Here is a 23,545-nt window from a genome sequence, read left to right as displayed (position 1 = left end):
AGAATCTTGTCAAATAAAACCTTTACTGGCCTCACTTGATGGCTATATCTTAGGAGATTCTAGAGAATGGCTATCCCAGTGATGGCGAACCTTTTAGAGACCGAGTGCCCAAACTGCAACCCAAAACCGACTTATGCATTGTCGGGTGCCGGGTGGGTGTGGCCCATTGGCTGGGTGTGGCCCATTGGGTGGGCGTGGCTGCAGTGGTAATGGCAGACTGGGTGGGACTAAAAAGTTCAATCAATCCATTCCAACTTTGCAAGATTTTTTTTCACGTGAGAAGTTGAAATTGACTGATTGATTGAACCTTTTTTTTTTTTGCACACGACGGCGGAGGCCTAAAGCGAAAAGGTTTTATAAAACCCAGCTGAAGGCCTAGGACTGGGACGACGGCGCGCGTGCCCACAGAGAGGGCTCTGAATGCCACCTCTGGCACCCGTGCCATAGGTTCACCACCACTGGGCTATCCTGAATCCCTCTTCCCACAATGCAGCTCAGGACTATGTTGCCTCTTGTCTCACCCCCCCCCCCATCCCTGGAATGTGCTCCCTCCTGCCTAGGAATCTGCTGTATTCCATTACAGTAAGTTTAATAAGAAAATAGAAGTTTCTTATCACATATCTCAGTTTATCCTGAGTAGTAGTATACTGTATATATCTCCTATTTGATGGGTTGCTGACAACAGAATGTTGGCTTGCAAGGTAGTCTATAAATCAACGATCCTATCTTGCACAGAATAGCATGAACATGCTCTTGGCAAAACAGCAGTTGTGGCAATTGGCTAACATAGTTAATGGATCAGACTATGGAAAAAGAATTAATGGATACACATTTCACCTCAGGATTCAAAACAAGTACTTCAGCTCCCAGGAAATCAATTATTGCACAATGCAAAATAGCTATTTTGGAACAAAGAAACTTTACCAGCAAAATTAAGTTAGAGAAGTGCTGAAGAAACACACATCTATCAAATGGTTCTAGGTAAACTAAATAAAAAAAATATTTTTAAAAACACATTAGAACTGTTAATTGATAGGGTACTTATATCCTGCTTTGCAGAAACACTTTTGTCTTTCTCTCCCTTCTGTCCTCCTACTTCACACCAATTTAAATCTCCTATTGGTTCAGCCACTTCATGCATCTGGTGAAGTGACCTGTAGATTTCGAAAGTTTATGTCTTTTAATGCAATTTGTTACTCTTCAGCAAATTGTTGAAAAATGAATAAAATGAAGACGTATTAATACATGTGCTGATTTAGGATAATAGACTTGAATAGAATGTTCTGTGCAAATATAAGGTTGAAGATTGGTTGTTGAATCCTGGTAAAACGAATATATACTGGTACAGGTAATCCTCGTCATGCGACTACAATTGAGCCCAACATTTCTGTTGCTAAGTGATAATTGAGTTTTGCCCCATTTTACAACCTTTCTTGCCACAGTTGTTAAGGGAATTACTGCAGTCGTTAAGTTAGGGACACGGTTGTTAAGTGAATCGGGCTTCCCCACTGACTTTGCTTGTCAGAAGGTTGTACAACTGATCACATGATCCCAAGACAATACATTGGCAAAAGTCAATTGTGAAGCATCTGAATTTTGATCATGTGTCCATGGGGATGCTGCAATGGTCATAAGTGTGAAAAACAATCATGAGTCGCTTTTTCCAGTGCCGTTGTAACTTTGAACAGTCACTAAATGAACTGTTGTAAGTCAAGGACTACCTGTAGTTAAGCATGCATCAGAATAAATGAAAACTTTAGCGGATAGTTCTAAATTGAACTGTGAGTAAGGCAAAGATGTGTAATGCTCGTTAGGAATTTGATGTATTTAAAGATTAATGTAGCCTTTAACTATTTTATCCTGGAGGAACATTTCAAATAATTTTTAGGTTTCAGAGGATCTTTACAGAAAAATGGTATCTATAGCTAGCATTCCACAGTGAGCAAAGTTAAAAAACAATGTTTATTATTTTTTTTTATCATTATCTCTTGCAGAACCCTCAGCTACCTATCCTGGAACCTGAGAATTCCACAGAAGCTCAGTTGAGAAAGGCTAGGTTAATATATATTAAGTTTTTCTTGATGACACAAGTGTGTGAGTTGGGGATTTGAAAGTGTGTGGATTTTGGTATAGACACCATTTTGACATCTGAGTAATTAAGTGATTTACAGAGAATGTAAATAAGGAGTATGGATCTAAACATGTCAGAGAACAATAGAGTTGTACTCAAACAGGAAAATTAAGTGGATGATTGCAAATTAAACATAAATACTGAAAAATTAGATGTAGATGTAGGTATATTCCAGCACACAACTGAGGGAAAAATAGTTTTCATCTAATGACAAATCACTATTGCAAAATATAGTTTTTCATAAAATGGTAGTTCCTTGCTAGATTGCGAAAGTCCCTCATTATAATTTAGGGTGAGTAGATTTTAACACAAAAGAGTTTTGCAATTGAAATCAGTATTAGATTAAATAATCAATGTAATATAAGACCCAAATATATCTTCTCAATGTTCTGAAATTCTAAAATTCAAAATTATTTTCTGCTTACAAAGCACTGGAGGCAATTTGTTAAAATAGCTTCTTAAGGATAACATTTAAAAATAGCGCCTGAACATTTGGTTGTGGGATTATTTCACAGATAAAATATTGTCGTTATTAAAATAAATATGAATTCTCATCTACAGCAGATGATTTTATTATCTGTATCTGGCAATCATCAAGTTTGGGTAAGCCCATGGAAAGTGTACTATTTGGATGACTACAGTCAAAAATGTGAAAGCAGCAGATAATTTAGGTATAATTTAAGAAATAACAGGTTCAATTATGGACTGACTAAATTGTTCAAAAAGTGAAGATAGCAACTGACTGAAATTTCAGGGCAAGTATTATAGTTAATGCACCATAAATGGCCCATTCTAATTTCCCATCTTTCCTGGAAAGGACAATGTAAGGAGAGAAAAATGTTTTTTCAAGGATATGTACATTTGCAGTATGTAGTCTTAGCTACAAAAAATGTTATTTGCTATAATACACAGGTATCTTCCCAGAAAAAAACCCCAGGATTTATAAAAGTAACTATCAAAAATGACTAAGGTCTACCAATATTCATAAAATAGAACTGAATATTTTCTGACAGAGGATCAATAAAGCTATGTTGAGATGGAGCCAGTTTTCATTTATTTAACTTTTAAGAGCTTTATATTTAAATATTATTGTGAGGCTTTTATATGAGATATTTCAGACAACATTGCATTATCTTGAATTTATAGTTGGAGAAATTATAGGTACTCATAAAATACAACATAACATAAGCATACAGAGTTACTATGAAAAGCAAAAGAATAAGGAAAATTACTTTGTAGAACTTTATTCTCATAGACTTTATTTGGTTATCCTGTTTGTCTTATCTTATTTCACTCTATGGAACTACTCCTTTTTAGTTAGATCCAGTTACCAGGTGCAGTTAACAATCTTGTACTGCTATTTCTTGGTTAGGCACTTGGCTGATTACTAAATTCTGTGGGAAAGAAATGAGGGACACTAAAATGCCCACATTATGCTCTTTCCAGAGAGGAAAACACAAATTATTTTCATATATGTACATTGCATATGTGAACATAAAATTTAAAGCAGATGGCAGATAATATTTTGGCCATGTCATGTGGGGGAATTCACTGCAGAAAACAATTATACTTGGAAGAGTTAGCGGTAAAAGAAAACCAGGCCACCAAAGAACACGATAGCTGGACACCATCAAAACTGACACTAGCCAAAGCATAGAACAACTCTTAAGAACTAGTGTAAAATTGGAAGACATGGAGAGACACGGCCCATAGAATCGCCAAGAGTCAGACAAGACTGAATAGATATCCTCCTCCTCCTCCTCCTCCTCCTCCTCCTCCTCCTCCTCCTCCTCCTAAAGCTAGACAGTTGGCCAACTTTCAGACGTGTAGACTTCAGCTCTCCGAATTCTCAGCAATAGTTGGCGTACTGGGTAGATGTGGACTTTCTACTCTTCAAGATTTCTCTAATCGGTTGAATGATCTTGAAGTATGACTCATTGTTCAAGTGGACAATGCATGCTGAAGACATGAGCCTCTTAAGCTCAGAGGAAGAACAGATACCTGTTCAAGCCCTCAGATTGCTATTAAGGTAATGGTGAGGTTAGAGAGGGAAAAAAGGAATGAGATAATTAGAGTGGTTCTCTAGTACATTTTACAAATTTATTAGAAACCATTAATTTTGTTAGAAATTTAAATTTAATGATAGTTGCTACTGCCTTATTATCACATTTCATCATAATGAACCAGAATGTTTTTGTTTCTCAGACAAAACTTGGATGAGTTACTAAATATAAGTGATATGCTAAAGAAAGTTAAAATATTGAGGATAGATATGCAACGCAAGAATGTAAAACCCTTTCATGAAATAACTTTTTATAAAGATACTTTATTGTCATTTTTTTTTTACTCTGGGCACAACGGCACACATCAAAAATGAAATTTAGTTGTCTGCTCTCAAAGTGAAACACATACATGACACACACCTAAACATACTATATACAACATATGTACAGACCCACACCCCTACATATACATAACAAATAAATATTAAATACTATCCATCTTGAATATATAACGGAAGGAGGAAAGTCAGAATGAAAGTTCTCTGAATGGAAAATCTATTGGTTTTCTTTTCCCCCCTTCTCTGTCTCTAGCCCATCTGGTCCCTTTCCTTTTTAGAAAAACAAAAATGGTAGAACTTTGACAGTATGAAAATGGGGCAGGAGGCTGAGAAAACAGATTTACATTTATGCAGCTCTGAGAGTTTGCAGTTTTCTTAAACTTTTCTCCACTTATATATCTGTACACTTCACATTTCATATATGATGTTAATATGTTATCCAGTCTAGGTTATGGAAATAACTATAGCTGGAAAGCTAAAATAAACTCAGACTAATCTTGAATTGATGAGGGTTGGTTTTCACTGAAAGATAAAGTCTCCCAGTTTAACCTTAACTCCTGGTGGTTTTATGAATACAACTAAGTAGCTTTCTTCATAACAAAAAGAAACTGGTTTGTCACTGACTTTTCATTTATGATCCTGCAGATTATTGATGGATCTCTTGCAAGCACTAACCAGAGGCAATTAATACAATCTGTGACTTTTGTATTTTAACATACTAGGAAATGAAACTATTCTTCTTATTTTTTAAATACTTTTAACTTAGCCAATTATTGGAATCCACTGATTTATATGGTGACCTAAAATACCAGAACCAGTAAAAAAAAAAAATAAAGCAGTAAAAATAGTATACATTAAGATATAGTAGAAAAAGAAAATAGAAAGCAAAAATGTAAAAGTCCCTGTTCAGAGTAATATGAGCATTTAGGTATAAACTAACTGTACAAATAATTTGGAGTAGAGGAACATTTTTGCTTGATGTTTAAATTGCTTGGCACCTGCTAATATAGGTCTAAGTAAGTAAGTAACAAAGCCTTTTTCTCATAACTAAATACTTCCCTTTTGAAAATTAGCATTTCCCCCTTCATTAAACTGTGAAAGATTGTGAAAGCAACCTGTAAGCTGATATTAGTCACACAAGTTCATTATGTTTAATTCTTGATCAGTACATTATTTTTTTATGTCTCTGATGCATTTTGTGCAGATAGCAATAGCACTTAGACTTATATACCGCTTCATAGTGCTTTTCAGCCCTCTCTAAGCGGTTTACAGAGTCAGTATCTGGGTCCTCATTGCACCAACCTCGAAAGGATGGAAGGCTGAGTCAACCTTGAGACGGTGAGGATTGAACCCCCGTCAGTCGGCAGAATTAGCCTGCAATACTGCTTTCTAACCATTGCGCTACCACAGCTCCTACCATCAATAAAGCCCCCAAAGCCTAAAGTAAAGTCTCATTTTTAAAAACCAAGCTGAATTTTCATTTTCCCAGCGTAAAGAAGCAGAGCTGAAAAAAACTTGGTGCTGAAGGATGAAATGCAGGGATGTTTTGTAAAGGCCTTCTGGACATAACTCAGTGACATTAGACTGATAGTGCAAGTTGCCACTTCACAGCTGGATGTGCTCATAAAGGCTAGTTGGAAACGTCTCCATTTGAAGGCCGCAGTTAAAATGAGATTTTTTCCTGGGAATTACTTTTGTCTGATTATGGAACAATGCAAAGCTAATTAGATTGCCATTTAGCAAAAGGAGTAAGAAAAAATTGCTTTAAGTGAAATATACTTAATCTTGAACAATCTTTACTATTTTACAACTTTGCATAAATATATTAGGCACAATGCTGCTAGAGAAGAGTAATTTGATCTTAAAATGTAATTTATGTAATGTTGAAAGACAGCATTTACTTTATGTGTGTGCACGTCTAATTTATATATTGTATATATTTATATAAAATATACAATATAATGTACAGATGTATATTTATATCTATATGATAAAGTTAACTGCCAAAACAGGCCTATGTTGACTAATAATTTGTTTCCTCTCCCAAGAATAAAGAAAAAAACAACAACCCTGGATAAATGAATGTTTCTTGGTTTCTGATAAGGAAGACTAATGGCAATTAAGAAGAAGCTATTCATGCTTTGGCATAGCAATGAACTTTTTTCACTATTCATCTTTGCTGACAGGTTTTCTTTTTCCCCCTGTTTTCTGGAACATTTAGATTTGTTACTGTGATGCCAAAAATTAGACAATCTACACTTCCAAATTAAGCTGTGAGAAACTATTTTATAAATATAGCTATAGAAGGAGGTCAAACCGCATTCATATAAAATTGGTTACTGTAATGTTCTAATATTTTGCAAAAAAAAATATGATGAAGTAACAAAATAAAATGTAATCCTGACAAATTTAATAATGTCTTGAAAACTTTGTGAAGGATCCTCTAAACTAATATAAGAACTATTTTATTGAAAATAACAGCTTGTGGTATGATACAACTCAAAGTTCTAGATCTGGAATATAAAGCAGGCTACCAGCAGCTTATCTTTGAATAGAATATTTGCTGTTATTTGCAAACTTTAATAATTTGTAATCATTCTAACTTACTGGGTGTCATTTAACAACCAGTTAAAACAGAAAATTAAATATTAGCATAGAAGTGGAGTTGTTTCTGCCCAGGGTGGATTTGATTTAAATCAAGTCAATTTAAATCACGATTTAAATCACGATTTAAATCACTAGTAAAAAGGCTTGATTTAAATCAACTCGATTTAAATCATAATTTTTAAAGAGCAACTCTGTCCCGCAGCGGCTCCTCCTCTGACCCGCTGTTGACTCACCGACAGTCCCATTCACTTTAATGGGACGGCTGGTGATGCGGCAGTGACACAACAAGGTGAGGGACGTGGCGGGCAGCAAGTGAGTGGATGCCTGTTAACAGGCGCTGCCATGATGGATCTGAAATGACAGGTGCTCTTTAAATGTAAGGACTCATTCTTGCTGGTAGTTAGAATCTTTAATATTATTATTTACAAACAAAACAACGGTTTCTTTTTTAGAATAATAAGCTGTCGGGTTAGTAAAATAGCGATATCAGAACCGATTTTAGGTTAATAGGTTAATCACACATAGTTGGAGAACTACTCAAATTCTTTTACTTAATTAAAACACTTAGAGCCTGGTACAGATGCATTTCTCTTCAAACAATCGTACAGTTTATAGTGTACATAGATTTGCAAAACAATGGGTAAAAGAATATTCCTGAACTTTGTTTTATGATTTATCTCATGGTTACTGTGAAATTGTGTGAATGCATCAATGCAGTGCATGTTATCTCAGCTTGCAGAGCTTGGATTCATTAAATGAGTTTACAAAAAATGCAGAATATACAGCCTCATGCTACATAACTAAGCTCCACTTCATGCTGAATAAAATAAATCAATAATGTATCTTAAATAGAAAACTATATTTAGATAGATTTTTGCTCCAAAACATTTTATTAAAATAAATTTGATTTAAATAAAAAAAATCTTATTTAAAAAAAAATCTTTTTTAAAAATCATCGATTATTATCCACTGTTTCTGCCTATACGTTTAAAATGTTCAGATATTTAGCAATCAAGTAAATCACCCGAGTACAAGAAGAAAATTATTTTAAGGCAAAAATATGACAGAAGGCAAGTTAAAAGCTGCATCTAGGATTATAGAATCTAAGAGGACTAACAAAAACTGCAGCTAAAATTAAGATTGCAGCGATGAGGAAAGGTTAGTACACCTTGTGGCAGGTTGGGAAGGTGATGTAGTTAGCCTAATTTAAAAAGTATATCTATTTGATAGAAAACTTTTTTTTCCTGGTTTCAATGGACATCTTGTTATTGCTTTTTATGAATAATACAAATTGAATATTTTTTAAAAAATATCTTCTGGTTTCTTGACCGTAAGGCAGCATTGCCAACCTTAGCCATTTCCAGATGCGTGAACTTCGACTCCCAGAATTCCACAGCCAGCATGACCATTCAAAAGAATTCCAAGATGGCCAAGGTTAGGAAACATTGCTGTAGAGCAATGCTGTACTTAACATACATGTCCACATCATATACAAATACATTAAAGAAGGGGAAAGTAATAGGTATTAATTTGATATGGTTCTTAAGTAATTTGATGATCAATTGATTATCGAGCTTAACACAGACAATTCTATGCTTGTAGAATGCATGTAGAATGTTTTAATGTGCATGTGAAATTTTAATAGGAATATGCGTATGAGGGGCAGACTACCCTTTGCAGAAGTGTCTCAAATAAATGGTGTGCATCACTTTTTTAAAAAATTAATCTGCTTTTGAAACTGTATTTATAAGGATCTTCTTGTAAGAACCCAGCATTAGCCAATCATCATTATCCAATCAGACAGAACTGCCTCTATTGTATCACCATGGAAAAATATTTTCACTATGTCTTTTAGACTAAGCTTTATTGCCCAGAAAGAAAAACATATGCTTTGTTTTACATTATTATGATGAGTGCAGTAGGTAAACCATATCCTCTTATATATATATTTTAATTTAACTCTTTAACTTAAGAGTCACTTGTGGCGGCATACAAGTTTAATAAATAAACAATTTTATTTCCTTCTCGAAAATGTAAAAACTGCTGGAGTAAATGGGGCAAAGTCAAAATATTTAAACTTTACCATTTAACTATGTCAGTGGAGTTGTCAAAAAATTAATTACTTCATACAGGTTTTCAAGTCAATTAGTTTAATGAAAATAACTGGAAAGAAAAGATGGTTTATTCTGCCAACTGAAGGGAGGATGAGAAGCACAAGCAAAACTCACAGGTATAAGATATAGTTCAGCTGTCATGCATACTTAAGAGATAACTAACTATGTACCAAATATTTCTTTGCAACAGATATACTGCAACAGATACACCAAAGCCACTTGAAAAATGGCCTCAATACTCTCCTTCTCACTGCTGTTATCACCGGCTTTTCCCTCTGGGCTTGTCCAAAATATTATTTTTTAAACTATCTTCCTAATTGTCTCCCATCTTGTTTTTTTAATTGCATTTTTATTTAAATGTACATCAAAACATTGCAAATGAAGACAATCACAAGGAAGAAAAAGTGACAAGCAGCCAATGTTAGAAAGATGGAAGAAGAAATATGCGTAGCTTTGGAGTATAAATACTCTTCTAATCCTAAAGAGAGACATACTCGATGTTATATATCCGTATTCATGTTTGTATACATCAAGAAAAATGAATGAAATTACTTTCCTAATATAGTAAAAAATGGAGTCTAAATATGAGCAAAAATCCTTAAGCATTCTTGAAGAGTAGGTACCTCCAAACACAATTAATTATTCAACTACAGTATTGTTATGCCCAATACTACTGATTGAAAGAAAGATATCTTAGTTTTCTGGTTTTCTACCAAATCTCCCACTGAATTCAAGTTCATAATAGTGTCCAAAGGAAAGATAAAATGATGGTGAATACTCTGCTTTTCTCGTGCTCTTCTCACCTGCTTGGAAGAGACATGGGAATAGTCAGACATCCAAGAGGAACAGATGCAACCTGAGAGCTGGCATAATGAATCCTACTACAGAATGGGCCTTGCTCACTGTATGATAGTAATGACCTCTTGGCCAAACAAAATGGTGGGAAGCCAGCTATAGTACTCAGTTGAATAAAACTCTGCAAGTTGTAAAAATGGATTCAAGGATCGCACGCATCCTATGAGTACAGGATTCAATCACCACCCCCAAATTTACAGCAAGTCTCGTATTTAATTACATCAGCCAATAATGTCTATTAATTATGACATTATGAAGACCAGCTTTCCAATTTTGCACACTTGAAACTGCAACTTATATCTATTAGCATTTACTATCTGAAACTTCAAAACCAGACTAGCTTCTGTAATGACTGTCCAGAAGGCAGCACTTGAACAAGTGAGAATCATGGAGAGACAATGAGAAAAGAACTTTATCATAAAAGCGTAGTGAAGCAGGCTGAGAGAATTTCAATTGTGTTACATCACCACTCCTTTCACACCCAGGAGCAGGATGCCTGATTCTTACACCAAAGATTTGTAAGTGAATTATTCAGGATCATATGGACTCAGAATTATTCAGGTGCTGGATGTCAACACATTGCCTTAAAAGAGAAACCTTCATTTAGGCACCAAATAATTCTTTGAGCAGTTCTGAAATTAACTGAAATGGCGACCAATCTCACTAGGACTAATCAACCTATCTTCAACAAAGCTATTGTTTGTGCTTTTTTGTACATTTGCTTTCATACAGACAAATGGTTGTCTAATCTCATCTTGAAAACTTCCAGTGATGGAGCACCCACACCTTCTGAAGGCAAGCTGTTCCACCGGTTTATAGTTCTCACTGTCAGGAATTTTTTCCTTTGTTCTAGTTCTAGGTTGCTTCTCTTCTTGATTAGTTTCCATCCATTGTTTCTTGTCCTGCCTTCAGGTGCAGGTTGACCCCCCTCTTCCTTGTGGCAGCCCCTTAGATATCGGAACACTGCTGCTATCATGTCACCCCAGTCCTTCTTTTCATTAAGCTAGATATATCCAATTCCTGCAACCACATGTTTTACCCTCCAGTCCCTTAAACATCTTTGTTGTTCTTCTAATATGTATCAGTTATATATCAGTGATGCATAGGCAGAAAAGATTATTCCATTCCTCACCACCCTCCCACCTCAACTCCAGGAACTAATTTTTGCAAGGAAAAAAAGTCCTTTCCCAATACTTCAAAATTCCTGGATTCTAAAGTGATGGGGACTGTTCAATGTCAGCTTAACACAGGCTGTCTGCAAGAGCCTAGAAACAGCTATGCATGCACACATGAATGTCCCTTTGTCTGCACCTTGTAAACACTGCTGATAGCAACATTATTTAAGGAAAGAATTCTACTTGGCCATGCTATTACGTCTTTCAGAAAAGTAATAAAATTTGGTTGAATTATAAAACTAGTACTTTCCTTAATTCTGCCGATTAATATTGCCAAGAGCCTTCACTATATCTGATGCAGATGTTCAATATGGCTAGGTCTAGCAGTAGATAAAGGAGATGGCTATGCAAATAAGGGGTATAGCTAATGTTGTATATAACAACATTAGATGAATAAGCATTGGTCATTCACCATTGCCTTCCTTCTTTAGAACCAAGAATTCAATCCTGACTTTAATTTTATTCATGTCTTCAGTAACTCAGGAAATCAGGGCAGTCCTTAGCCACCTTCTGGCTTAACATCTAGATCCTATTCTTCCTCGAACACAATCTTTCAGTACCTAAAAATACCTAGGTATTTTCTTAATGCTGCTAATTATTTGTACTTTAATTAATAGCAATGAAATAATGAAGCAATAAAGTCTCTCAAATGAGCCAAAAACTATAAGGAAACCATTTTGTTTGATGGCCTCTTGTCCAGACACATCAACTTGTCACAAGTTGGGGCAAAACAAAATAAAATAGCCCAGCCTGCCTTGCCTGCTAGCTATGTATAATAAAATAATTACTTTATGATCCTATTGGGGATTGAATGACAGTAACTTTCAACAATATCTGAAATATATTTTTGCAATTGGCAAAAGATAGATTTTAGATTTTTAATTTTGGGGGATTACACTCCCTTTTGTTATATTTACATTCAGAAGAATCACAGCCTAAGCCAGGGGTAGGCAACCTTGGCTCTTTTATGACTCGTGGACTTCAACTCCCAGAATTCCTGAGCCAGCCAAGCTGGCTCAGGAATTCTGGGAGCTGAAGTCCACGAGTAATTTTCAACTTCGTCAATTCATTATTTATTATTAATTACATGTCTGCATGTCATAATATATATGGACAGGGTAAGAAGTTGTTTGGAAGAAATGGAAGTTACTTTTTCTGTCACTCCCTTCATTCATCCTTTTCCTGAAACTACTGAGGATGAAAAAAATATCTCCTCTTGCCAATTTTATTTCTGTTTATCCTGCATTTGCTCTGACCCGCAGAAATGACTGCTGCAGAGGCCAAACTAACTTCATTTTGCACAATCCCAGCTGGTATCAGTTTCTATGTAACTTTCTGCTATAATAGTATCCTGGACTGGATCATTATATAAATTGACCACACACTACTACTCACTCAAAAAGAAAAGAAAAAGAAAAAGAAAATAAAAATAAAAAGAAAAAGAAAGAAAGATTGCAGAAAAATAAGAGAATACATACATAGTCTACAGGAATGGAGGGAAAAAAAACTCCCCAAAGAGAAATATGACCCCTTTTTTTTCATTTATGTGTCCCTCTCTCATCAAAGATGATGGTATTGCTGTAGGTCAGCAAGTTCAGTTAAAGAAATATTACAAATCATAGACAGAAGCAGAAAAGTAACAGAAGAGGAGGTAATAGAAAAAAGCTGCAAACCTTAGTTTGATTTATTGATAATTGGAGGTTTTGAGGGAGAACCAGGAAAGCCAAAAGTTTACAAAATCCCATTGGTATCATAATAGACAGAGGAACTAATATAGGAAGGAGAAATCAGGTTTTAAAGAGGAAACAAACGTATCAGTATTTTGCAGCAGTTTAAACATCTGGAAAGAATGAGAAAGAACAGATAATCAAGAAGAAGTTGATCTGAATCCAGTTTTTCCAAGTCAGATTCTTCTAAATCTGGTGTAAGGCTGAAACTTAAGCAGACAGTTTTTGAGATACAGAAACAAACAACATAAAATAGAATATCTTCAAATTTTAACTAATACATATTCGTATATTCTTGGGAAATGAAGAATTATTAACCTCAGAATTTGGCAGAAGTTAAGCATCCTGGTTTTCAGAATTAAAGATAAAGATGAGGGAGATTTAGTGTAAGGCTTGGACATACTGATAAGAGAACACCAATCTGAGAAATTACTAAAGCATATTAAATGTTGTTAAAAGCAGTCTTGTTTAGCATCATGCTACAAAAACAAATTATCATGTTTTAGGCAAAGCAAATGTTTTTACATATATCTTAAAAAGTCTTATCAGATTGCATAGTATGACCCCCATGAAAGAATGTGCTACAGTTGAAAAATAACTTCTCTGAAATCATCAACTGAGTTCTGAGTAGAGGACAGTAGAACTTATAACTTGTCCAGAATGAGTATTCTTGATATTGGATGTAATGCTGAATTGTAAGGATACCAAAAAAATCTAAAACCAAAAGAAACGATGTTAAGAGAGGCTACACTGTAAAATAATTGTTTTATGGCAACCTTCATGCCACTGGATTGGGAATGAAATTTAAATCCAACACTTCGGGAAGACACCTCATTGAGAAAATGTAGATCATGACTTTAAATTTCCAGGTTACAACAGCATACCAAAATAGTGTATCTCATTCTCAGAACTTCTACATACTGGATATATAGGTTGCATCACCTAGTTTGGGTAATGAAACGTCAGCAACAAAACAACCAAGCTCAGAAAACACCAAGGACCCCTCATTTCACCCGGAGCTACCAATATTCTCCCTTATTTGTATCAACTTTGAAATTACAGATAGTGTTCAATTTAACAACCATTCATTTTATGATGGTTTGAAGTTACAACAGCCTCAGAAAAAGTGACTTATGACCCAAAGACTCAAAGTTACAACCACCGCACAATCCCTGCCATCACATGATCGTAATTTGGGAGCTTGGCAACTGGCTTCCATTTATGGTGGTTGCACTGTCCTGCAGTCAAGATGGTGATTTGCAACCGTCTCAGTGAGCTTCCAACAAGCAAAGTCAATTAGGTAAACTGGATCTACTTAAGGACCATGTGATTTGCTTAATGACCAGGTTGACAGTAAGTGTAAAACTGGGTTTGGTCATGTGATGACTTGCTTAACTGTGTCGCTTAGCACCTATTGTGGTTATAAGTTGAGGACTATTTGCATTAGGTATTGAAAGAAAAATAGTGACACTGTCTAAAAAAAATGGGGGATCATAAGATACCGTAAAACAACTCATGCTTTTGGAGCAGATTAAATAAACCTATGTGAAACTGGTATATCCATATTGTGCAGATGCAGTCCTCCTGATCAGAAACATTTATTTCTTACATTAAAATTAAATTTGGTAGACTACAAATTGAGTTAACTGTAATTCTGCTTCCAGAGCAGAGTTTTATTTGCTTGAGTGCTCATGCTGTTAAATTTCTTCCCTTGGCAGATCATATGTGTCTTCTTATATATGTTACCAAGTGGAAACCTTTTATTTGAGATGCATTACTATTATAATGGCCTGTAAAATACATACACTGATTTAAACCAGATATGTATACTCACACAGAAATGGTACTCTCAAAAACAGATGTGACCAAAATAATTATTTATTTACTATGCTTATATACTACCATATGAATCTAAATGACCTATAGTGGTTTACAAAATGATAAAAAATCCCAATTAAACTCAAAGAGGAAATATAAAATATAAATTAAAAATCCAAATCAACAGGATAATAATTAGCACAAATATCAACTCTGCTGACTATTCTAATTTCCAAAGTCATTGCGAAACAGTTTTGTCTTGGAAGTCTTATGGAATGGGTCAGGGTTAGACATCAAAGGAAAATTGTTCCTGAGGTTGAAAAATGTCTTGGAAAAAGCCTGACTTTGGATCTCCACCAATCTTACCTACCATACATAAAAAAGAGAAAGAATCCACAAGTGGGACAAGCATATAGGTTAGTTCTTATAGAGCAGACATGTCAAACACAAGGCCCGGGGGCTAGATGCGGCTCGCGACGTGGTTTCATGTGGCCCGCGAAGCCATCCTGGAAACAGTGAGGGAATGGCCCCCGCTGCCTTAGTCCTGGCCCTGGCCGCCCGGGAGCCAATGTACATTTTTGTGGTGGCCATCTATGCTGAAACGCATTCAGTCTTAGCTCCACAAGGCCGTCTGGAAAGAGCAAGGGACCAGCCCCTGCCGCATTGGCCCCGCCCCCTGGGTGCATGCCAGGGAGGTGTCACCCTTTGTGAGGAATGAAGAAATGCACCATCGCATGGAAGTGGCTAGCAAATGGACCTCGCCTACTTCACATATCCGGCTTGATGGGCTCCAGGGGAGGGGTTTCAGCAGGCTCTTCCAGTGGACCATGGCGCTTGCCCTGATCCCACCCCCTTCTGCCAGAGACCCTCAGATCTGTCCCACTCCTGCCCAGGCCCCCACCGGCACCCTTGACGCGAACGATGTAGAGCTGGCCATGCCCACCCAGTAGGCCACACCCACTCCATCCACGCCCACCCAGTAGGCTGTGCCCACCCTGGCCACACGCACCCAGCGGACAACCGCAATACTGATGCGGCCCTCAATGAAATTGAGTTTGACACCCCTGTTGTAGAGTACCACAGAAAAGACCTTGGAGAAGGAATACAAAGGCTAATGGGAAAATAGGAAGTAAGCAAGAGAGCAAGGAAGCAAGCAATCCTGGGAAGAAATGAGAAACATAAAAATGAAACTTAATATTACCCCACCTTGACCCCCTACAATTCTAGGCTTTCAAGATTCTATTATTATAGATAGCCTACATCAATAAAGTAGAACGCCAGTAGTTCTTGTAAAGTCTGTCTCATCTAGCCTACTTCAGAAGGCTGACAATTCTACAGGGAGGAAGTGGTCTTCTAGAAACAAAGCCACATTCAGCTCTGCGGATTAAAACCAACATTTTGAAGGATGCCTGGAAATTTACTGGCCACCAATGCATTTATCGTGGATCTAGTTAGATAAACTCCAGCATATAAATATCTTCTTGGGAACCAAACTTTTCTTTACTGATAATTATGTAAGTCAAAAATATAAAATATTAGTTCCTCTTTCAGAAGAGAAATTAAGTTTTTATCCATAAGCTGTGGTTCTTTCATTCCTGCTCAACACCTATGTATTCGAACTTGACTGTGCATCAAATTATTGCTCTATTTCTTCCTAGGCTTTCTTACTACTATAAGAGCTCTCTGAATGTCAATAAACATGTTGAAGGTGGAAACCACAGCTTTTTTCCTAATTTATTTTTAATAATTTATTTTCTGTACTAATTTTATAATGTTGCTCAACTCAAACAAGGAAACTCGGGTGGAGGGGGAATATAAGACTTTGTGACAGAAACTTAAACCGCTAAAGGTATCACAGGAAAATCAATTTGCACTGGCTTCTGTCATTATTAATCTGTAGAACAGCAGATTACACTTTAAATTGCCATAAAGCGTAACAGAAATATATTGTGACACATGTTTGATAGATAAATTATATATAAATACAGTAATTCAAACTATTTGGAGTTATTAACACATATAAGCAGAGCTCAGTTATTATTTATAACTTAAGTAATACTGTCTTATACTGATCAAAATATCTGGACTTGTTAGATCACATTATTTTCCTGAAGCAGTCCTATTTGTTCTTCAAACCTACAAGGAAACAGTTTCCCAATCTATATTCTGTCATGAACCAGCTGAGAAGATAGGGCCACCTATGTTTTGGGAAAGGATTGTAGTAGTTACTGTGAAGTGACAATACATGGTGACAATTACATTTTACCTTTTAAGATATAATGCATAAAAATGATAAAGGTTCATCTGCAAAAAGCGATTAGAAGGGTTCTAAAATCAATTAAAAACAACAAAGGGAAAATAATGTCTTCAAAATATCAAGAGTATCAAATATCTTATAAATACAACAGAAGGACTTAAGGGAACTAAAAATCTTAAAAAGAATAAAAAGGATGTTCGCACTAAATATAGTATATTAGGCCCCCAATGGTTCTTTCTGCCAAGGATATTTCACAAATAATGGACTCTTACTAAAAAGGCCCCTTCACAATTAGCCATATGCTGTGTAACAGCCCATAAGCAAGGATAACGCAATGCAATTGTTGGGTAACACAAAAAGCAGAAAAGATAAACACTCCTCATTATTAAGCCTGTTAATCCGGCAACCATGTATTACTTTCTTTCCATAAAAATACTAATAAGAATCTGTTCATCTTTCCAAGATGGCTATCACAAACCTAGCTCAGGAGCATAATCCATATAAAACAGAGCAAAAGAAAAAGAAAATAGAAAAGCAACCTTTGGTCCTCACTGTAATGGCAGGAAAGCCTTCTGAGTAAATTCTCTGCTAACCAGTGGTGGGATTTAGCCGGTTCGCACCGCTTCGGCAGAACCGATACCTAACTTTTTGTTGAGTTTGGCGAACCGGTTACAATAAATCTGCGAGGCGTGTTGTGCTGATGACACTGCCGCAACAAGGCATCTCGCACCAGTGATGACGTTAATGTGACGCGCTTTGCGCCGGTGATGACATCAATGTGTCGCGCCAGTGATGACGACAAACAGAACCAGTTGTTAAATTATTTGAATCTCACCACTGCTGCTAACTATAGTGGAAACTGGAAAAAGAACACCTCGCCCTTTGGTATAGTGGTGTTTCCTTTTTCTGAGAAATTTTAAAAGCGCAAGTCATCTAGAGCAGGGGTCCCCAACCCCTGGTCCGTGGACCAGTACTGGACCGCGGCATGCCAGAAACCGGTCCGCGCAAACAAGGAAAGCCCCATCTGTGGGATGCAGGCATTACATAAAACCATGCCCCCTCCAGTCCGCGGAAAAACCTTTCTCCACGGAACCGGTCCCTGATGCCCAAAATGTTGGGGATCTCTGATCTAGAGCAATGTTTCTCAAACTTGAGCATTTTAAGATGTGTGGACTTCAACTCCCAAATTTCCAACTCCCCTCGTAAAATGGCTAAGGTTAAGATATTCTGCTCCAGAAGAAAGAGGTGCTGGAGGAAGCAGGAATCAAGAGCATTTGCTTCTGATAAGCTAAAAGCCTTGGAGTACTGCAAAAGTACCTGTTGTTTCAGCTGCTGAACCAAGCGGTCTTTTTCACGTTTTAATCCAGCGACTTCCTCTTGAGTTTTTTTCTTAGAGGACGAAAGCTCCAGGAGAGCAATGTTGGCATCTTTTTCACTAATGGCAGCTAGTAGGGCTTCTTGTCTGGGGGGGAAAAAAAGAGAAAAGAACTGAGTACCTTCATTCACACTGTTTATAATTTAAAGCTCTAGTTCCAAAACTATACACACAAGCGATACAAATCACTTAAACTTTTTTTTAAAAAAACCACAAATAATTTTGCAGGTTCCAGATTTTAAACATTTTCAACAACTTTTTAATATTTCAAATCCTTATCTTGTTGCTGAGAACCAGAGGATTGCCATATTGCAGATATAGTTCATTGTCTGAATATTTACTACAAATTATAATTAGTGTCTGTCATAAGAGGCAACAGTAATACAGGTACCCAACTAGGTATTTTTCACTTATAAATAAGGTTGGAATTATATGAAAACTTAGACATGAATTATTTCTGGATTTAAAAAAAAAAAAACGATTTAAGAATCACCTCCACATTTCTGGAAAAACTATCTAGATATTGATGAAGTCTGAACTCCCTGTAGAGTCTCTGAGGGAGTCTCCTCAAATGTGTAACCAATACTACAAAGACATCTCAGATATGACTTTATAGACTGGGTCTCTTACTTAAAGATACGTCAAGGGTCAAGACCATGTGTTGGTTATATTTCTATTATTCCCACAGTGCAATGACGTGAAAAAAATTCAATGGCCTGAGGTCAGAACAGTCCACTCATAAAATGATTTATGGGCCCAGCAACTTCATTCCTCAGGTCTATGGATTTTATTACAAAATAAACCTCAGAACAAGATACAATTTCCTGTCTGAATGAACAGCTTTTACATCAGGACACCTGGACAGCCTTCAATTATTTAAGTGAAATAATAGGTCTGAATCATACTGGTGCAACTTGTTACTGGAGTTCACATCCTATAGCTGCTAACTTTTAAAATATTCTATATAACCATCAAGTAGACTGGCAAACATTTAATACTAAAATTAAGAATACCTGTATGTTGGACCTATTATCAAGATAGTAGAGAAAAATTGTGTCACAAAAAATGTCCTTTGGCTGCTGTTAATTTGACATTTTAAAACTGTTAAATCAATACAAAAGAATATTCTTGCTCTTAAGATAAGCTCTTGATTGCTGTGCAGCACAAATATATATATTTTTTCATAAGGATATGCTTTACTATTCTCACATAAAGGATATAAATCCATAGCTCCAACCTTTTGTGTTTGTGTGTGTTCATGCAGGCGCACACATGCTCATGTGCGCACCCACTAAAGAGGGCTACATTTATTGTGGTGAATGCAATATGTAAGTAAATGTGACAATTTATTAGAAAGGGTTAGAGCTTTTAATTTCTCTTAATATATATGCGATTCCTATAAGCCATAAAGTATGTTAAAAACATTTAAATGGTTTATTTATAAGGTTGTCAAGATCTCAGTTAGAACGTAGCAGTATACTGTATATAAAAGGAAAATATTTGGAATTACTGTGATAAATTATTGTAAGTGCTGATCAAAATTGGGGATAATTTAGAAAGCAGAAAATACTAATACAAGTACTATTCCCCAAACTCTTTTTGCAGCTGAAATCTATTACCAGGCTCTTGTAGCCAGGACTGATGCATTCTTAGATAGCAATACTGAAAAACCAAATCCATCATTATGGGTCATTTAAATGCATCAATATCATTAAAATATAATATTTATTGCAGCCTTCCATTAGTTTGAGTTGAGCTCATTTAGTAAAATCCTAAAACAAAAAAATGTTTCCAGGAACCCATAGTATATACATATTCATAATTCTTTGGAAATTAACATTAAAGATTGAGTAAATTTTCTCAATCTACCAAAAAGAAACAGTATACAGCAACAACAAGCACACATTAAATTTGTTGTAGCATGGCAGCCAAACTTTATTACAGGGACTAGCTCTCTAAGGGATCAATCTTAATACATTTCATGTGGTGCCAGTGTTTCTTAGTAAGATAATTGCTTTTTCATCTGATTGCAGAAGTATTCTCAAAGGACCAACAGACATTTTTCTCCTTCCTACAAGTTCACAGGAGAATGATGCATGCTTTAACAGAGATCGTGCTGATTTTTTTCTCCCTGGACACAGGTTAAGAGGTTAACTGAAAAACAGAGTAACATATTCTTGAAAGCAAGAATTAAATTCTGGAGGGCAATAAAGATTAAAAGTCTATGAACATCATGACAAGAAAGTTTTTCTTTTTTTAAGACAAAAAAGGGAAAGTTTTAATCGCTGAATTTTCCAAAAGCGATTTGAAGAAATAAAACTAAAATAAAATAAGACCGAGAAGTTTTAATTACAAGTGCCATATTTCCTGTCAACCTGTGTGAGATAGAGGGATGAGCTAGTATTTTACACAACTAGCAAGCCCAAGAGTGATTATTTCTGGTGTTTGGTGGCTTGTTACACTGCTTTCGCGTATTGAGATTGCTTTAGGTGTTACGACTAACAGTTTCTTTCAATAATGGTGGAGAACAAATGGATGGTGAATGCTGAAACCCATGGATCACCTGAGCAAACAAGTTGTTGCAACAATAAAGACTGGTGACAGCTGTTGTGTACATAACCTCAGGTATGTTTTTAACTTGTGAAATCAAGAACGTACTTATGGAAATAAATTTGGTTCAACTGATAGGGGCAACTACTCGGTGGAGGGTAGGATGCTCCTATCACAGACTTTACTACAGAGGCAGTCTAAGGTTACTCTGTGATAGTTCTAGTTCTTCTCCCAAAGTCTATAGGCAACCATTGAGACACGTTTGATCAGAATCAAGCACTTTTTTTTGTCTCAAAGCCTGTTTGTATAAAAGTACATCAACTTCATAGTTACTATTCATAAGGGATCCCCTAAAGAGCTGTAAAATCTGCCTTCAGCCAGCTGCTGTAATTGCTGTCTGTCAAAACAGAACTGTTTTCTTACTAAACATTTCAAAGCGCCCAGAGTTTGGTTGATTAGTTTGAAGGTGGGCGGGTGATGGGAAGGGTGAATGAGGGACAGAGTAAGACTGATGGCCTGTGGACACTGAACTTTTATTTAGTTAAAGTACCCCAGAGAGACACTAACATTACAGTTGAGAAAAAAAAATCTTGCCTGTTCTAGCAGAACAAGCAAGCAACAGAAAGGAATTGTTACAAATAATGTCTGGGTTCCTGATATGGGAAGCATTAAAGAAGTTCACATATAAGCAAACAATATACCAAGCAGAATCATTGATATTGCTGCTCACGAAACATGTAACTGTCGAAATGAAGAAATCCCTTTTAGCGCACAGAAAAGTTTTTTTTCCCCATTCACTTTTCTGCAACAGTAAAATGTTTTTGATGTTCAGTCTCTTTTAACAATTTTATTCAATACTGGTGACCCCAAAACAGCATCATAAAGTAGAATGGTTGTCGTTTAGCCACTAATTAAAAAAACATGAGGATCAATATTTTAATGGCTAAAATGAAGAACCTTTAATACCTGAGTACATAAGATGTCACTGAAAGTAATAAATGATTTAAAAAAGAACAGAGGAGAAAGTTGATGTCATGATCAAAAGTACAGTCTATGGCAATTACATTTTTATTAGCTGTTAGCCGAATGTAACTATTATGCTTCACTTCAATCATCCTTAACAAGGCTTTGTCACATTCAGGTATGAACTGCATTAAACACAAACTGTTATATTCACATAAGACTCTTCCTTCCTCTCTTTTTAGAGTATCTTCTTATTTTAATAGAACCAGAATTTGGCAAGATATAAATAAACTATTCATAGGAGACTGATATAAACAGGAATTAGTAACTGTTAGCCATAGTGCAGCCTTCATTTCATCAGTATCTTCAACACCTATTTTCTGAACGCAAATATCACCTTGTACCTATGGATCTCAAATAAGTAACAGGTTCTTAAATCCACTCTCAAATTGTGAGCAACATGAAGTGTTGTGTTGGATTGCAGTAAGACAAAGGTAGACGTCTGAAAGAAGGAAATACCCGTTAGCCCTAGAAACCTAGACCTCTCTAGAGGATATTTAAATTACAAAGACACTATGTTGTCTAGGGTAAGGGATTTTCTGCCTCTTCTTCCACCATTACAAGTCCACTTAACATATGTTGGAAGCTGTTGTTTTGCTTTTGAAATATCTGAAAGGCATATATAAAGCAGTTAAGTCCAAATATGGCACACACAAGACCAAGTCTCATTTGTTTTGGAGGTAAAAGTTCATTCAAATGAAATGCTTCTAGCAAAGGTGTGTTAATTTTGTCTGAAAACACCCATGAAAGTTGCAACCAGACATTCTATCTTAGCCCCCAGCACTAACTGTACAGTGCAGCTATAAGGTGTTGTGGCTATTTACTCTAAAAATAGCTTATACATCAAAGCTTTTCTGGTAATTGGGAGTTAGACATACAAATACTCCATACTTTTAACTCCCAATTACAGGAAAAAAGTTTATTCCTTCCTTCCTTATGTTATATCCGAGCAAATTAGAGGTTTTTAAAAAGCTTCATGCTATGGGGGGAAATGGGGGGCATGAGGTCATAGCAAGAGATATATACCTGCCATGTCCGCATGTCCCTCTATAGCAAGGAATCTCTTTAAATTTCTGTTAGCACTCAGGGACTTTAAAAAAAAAAAAATTCTGAGTGCTGCATGTTGGGAAATGACAATGGACAAGTAAGAAAGTATTTTTAAACATAGTTTCTTAATTTCCATTGTAAAACATATTTGAATGTTTAATCTCTTTATATAATGAATGCTTCACTTTAATTAGTATTTCTCAGGTTTCTATTTCTCAGGCAATGCTCTTGATTTATCTTACAATATTCACTCATTTCCAAGCATGACCTCGATAAAAACGTCATCTGTTTAGTAGGCCCATCTATCTGTTAAAATGGTATTAAGAGACATGATAGCAGTGTTCCAATATCTCAGGGGCTGCCACAAAGAAGAGGGAGTCAAGCTATTCTCCAAGGCGCCTGAAGGCAGGACGAGAAGCAATGGGTGGAAACTGATCAAGGAGAGAAGCAACTTAGAACTAAGGAGAAACTTCCTGAATGTTAGAACAATTAACCAATGGAACAACCTGCCTCCAGAAGTGGTGA

General features: G+C 36.1%; 1 protein-coding gene across 2 annotated transcripts in view; it reads right to left on the bottom strand.

Moving 5' to 3' along the window:
• ERC1 (ELKS/RAB6-interacting/CAST family member 1) overlaps positions 1-23,545 on the bottom strand; it is a 125,245-nt gene that overhangs the window by 13,954 nt on the left and 87,746 nt on the right. For both annotated transcript variants that reach the window (XM_015814174.1, XM_015814175.1), the window contains one exon: positions 18,343-18,487. In XM_015814174.1, coding sequence (XP_015669660.1) covers positions 18,343-18,487 — 145 coding nt within the window. The remainder of the gene's footprint in view (positions 1-18,342; positions 18,488-23,545) is intronic.

Source organism: Protobothrops mucrosquamatus, unplaced genomic scaffold (genome assembly GCF_001527695.2).
Source record: "Protobothrops mucrosquamatus isolate PMUCROS unplaced genomic scaffold, P.Mucros_1.0 scaffold226, whole genome shotgun sequence".
Taxonomy (NCBI): domain Eukaryota; kingdom Metazoa; phylum Chordata; class Lepidosauria; order Squamata; family Viperidae; genus Protobothrops; species Protobothrops mucrosquamatus.
The sequence above is the reverse complement of the archived record's forward strand: the minus strand, read 5'-3'. Positions and strand labels throughout refer to the sequence as shown.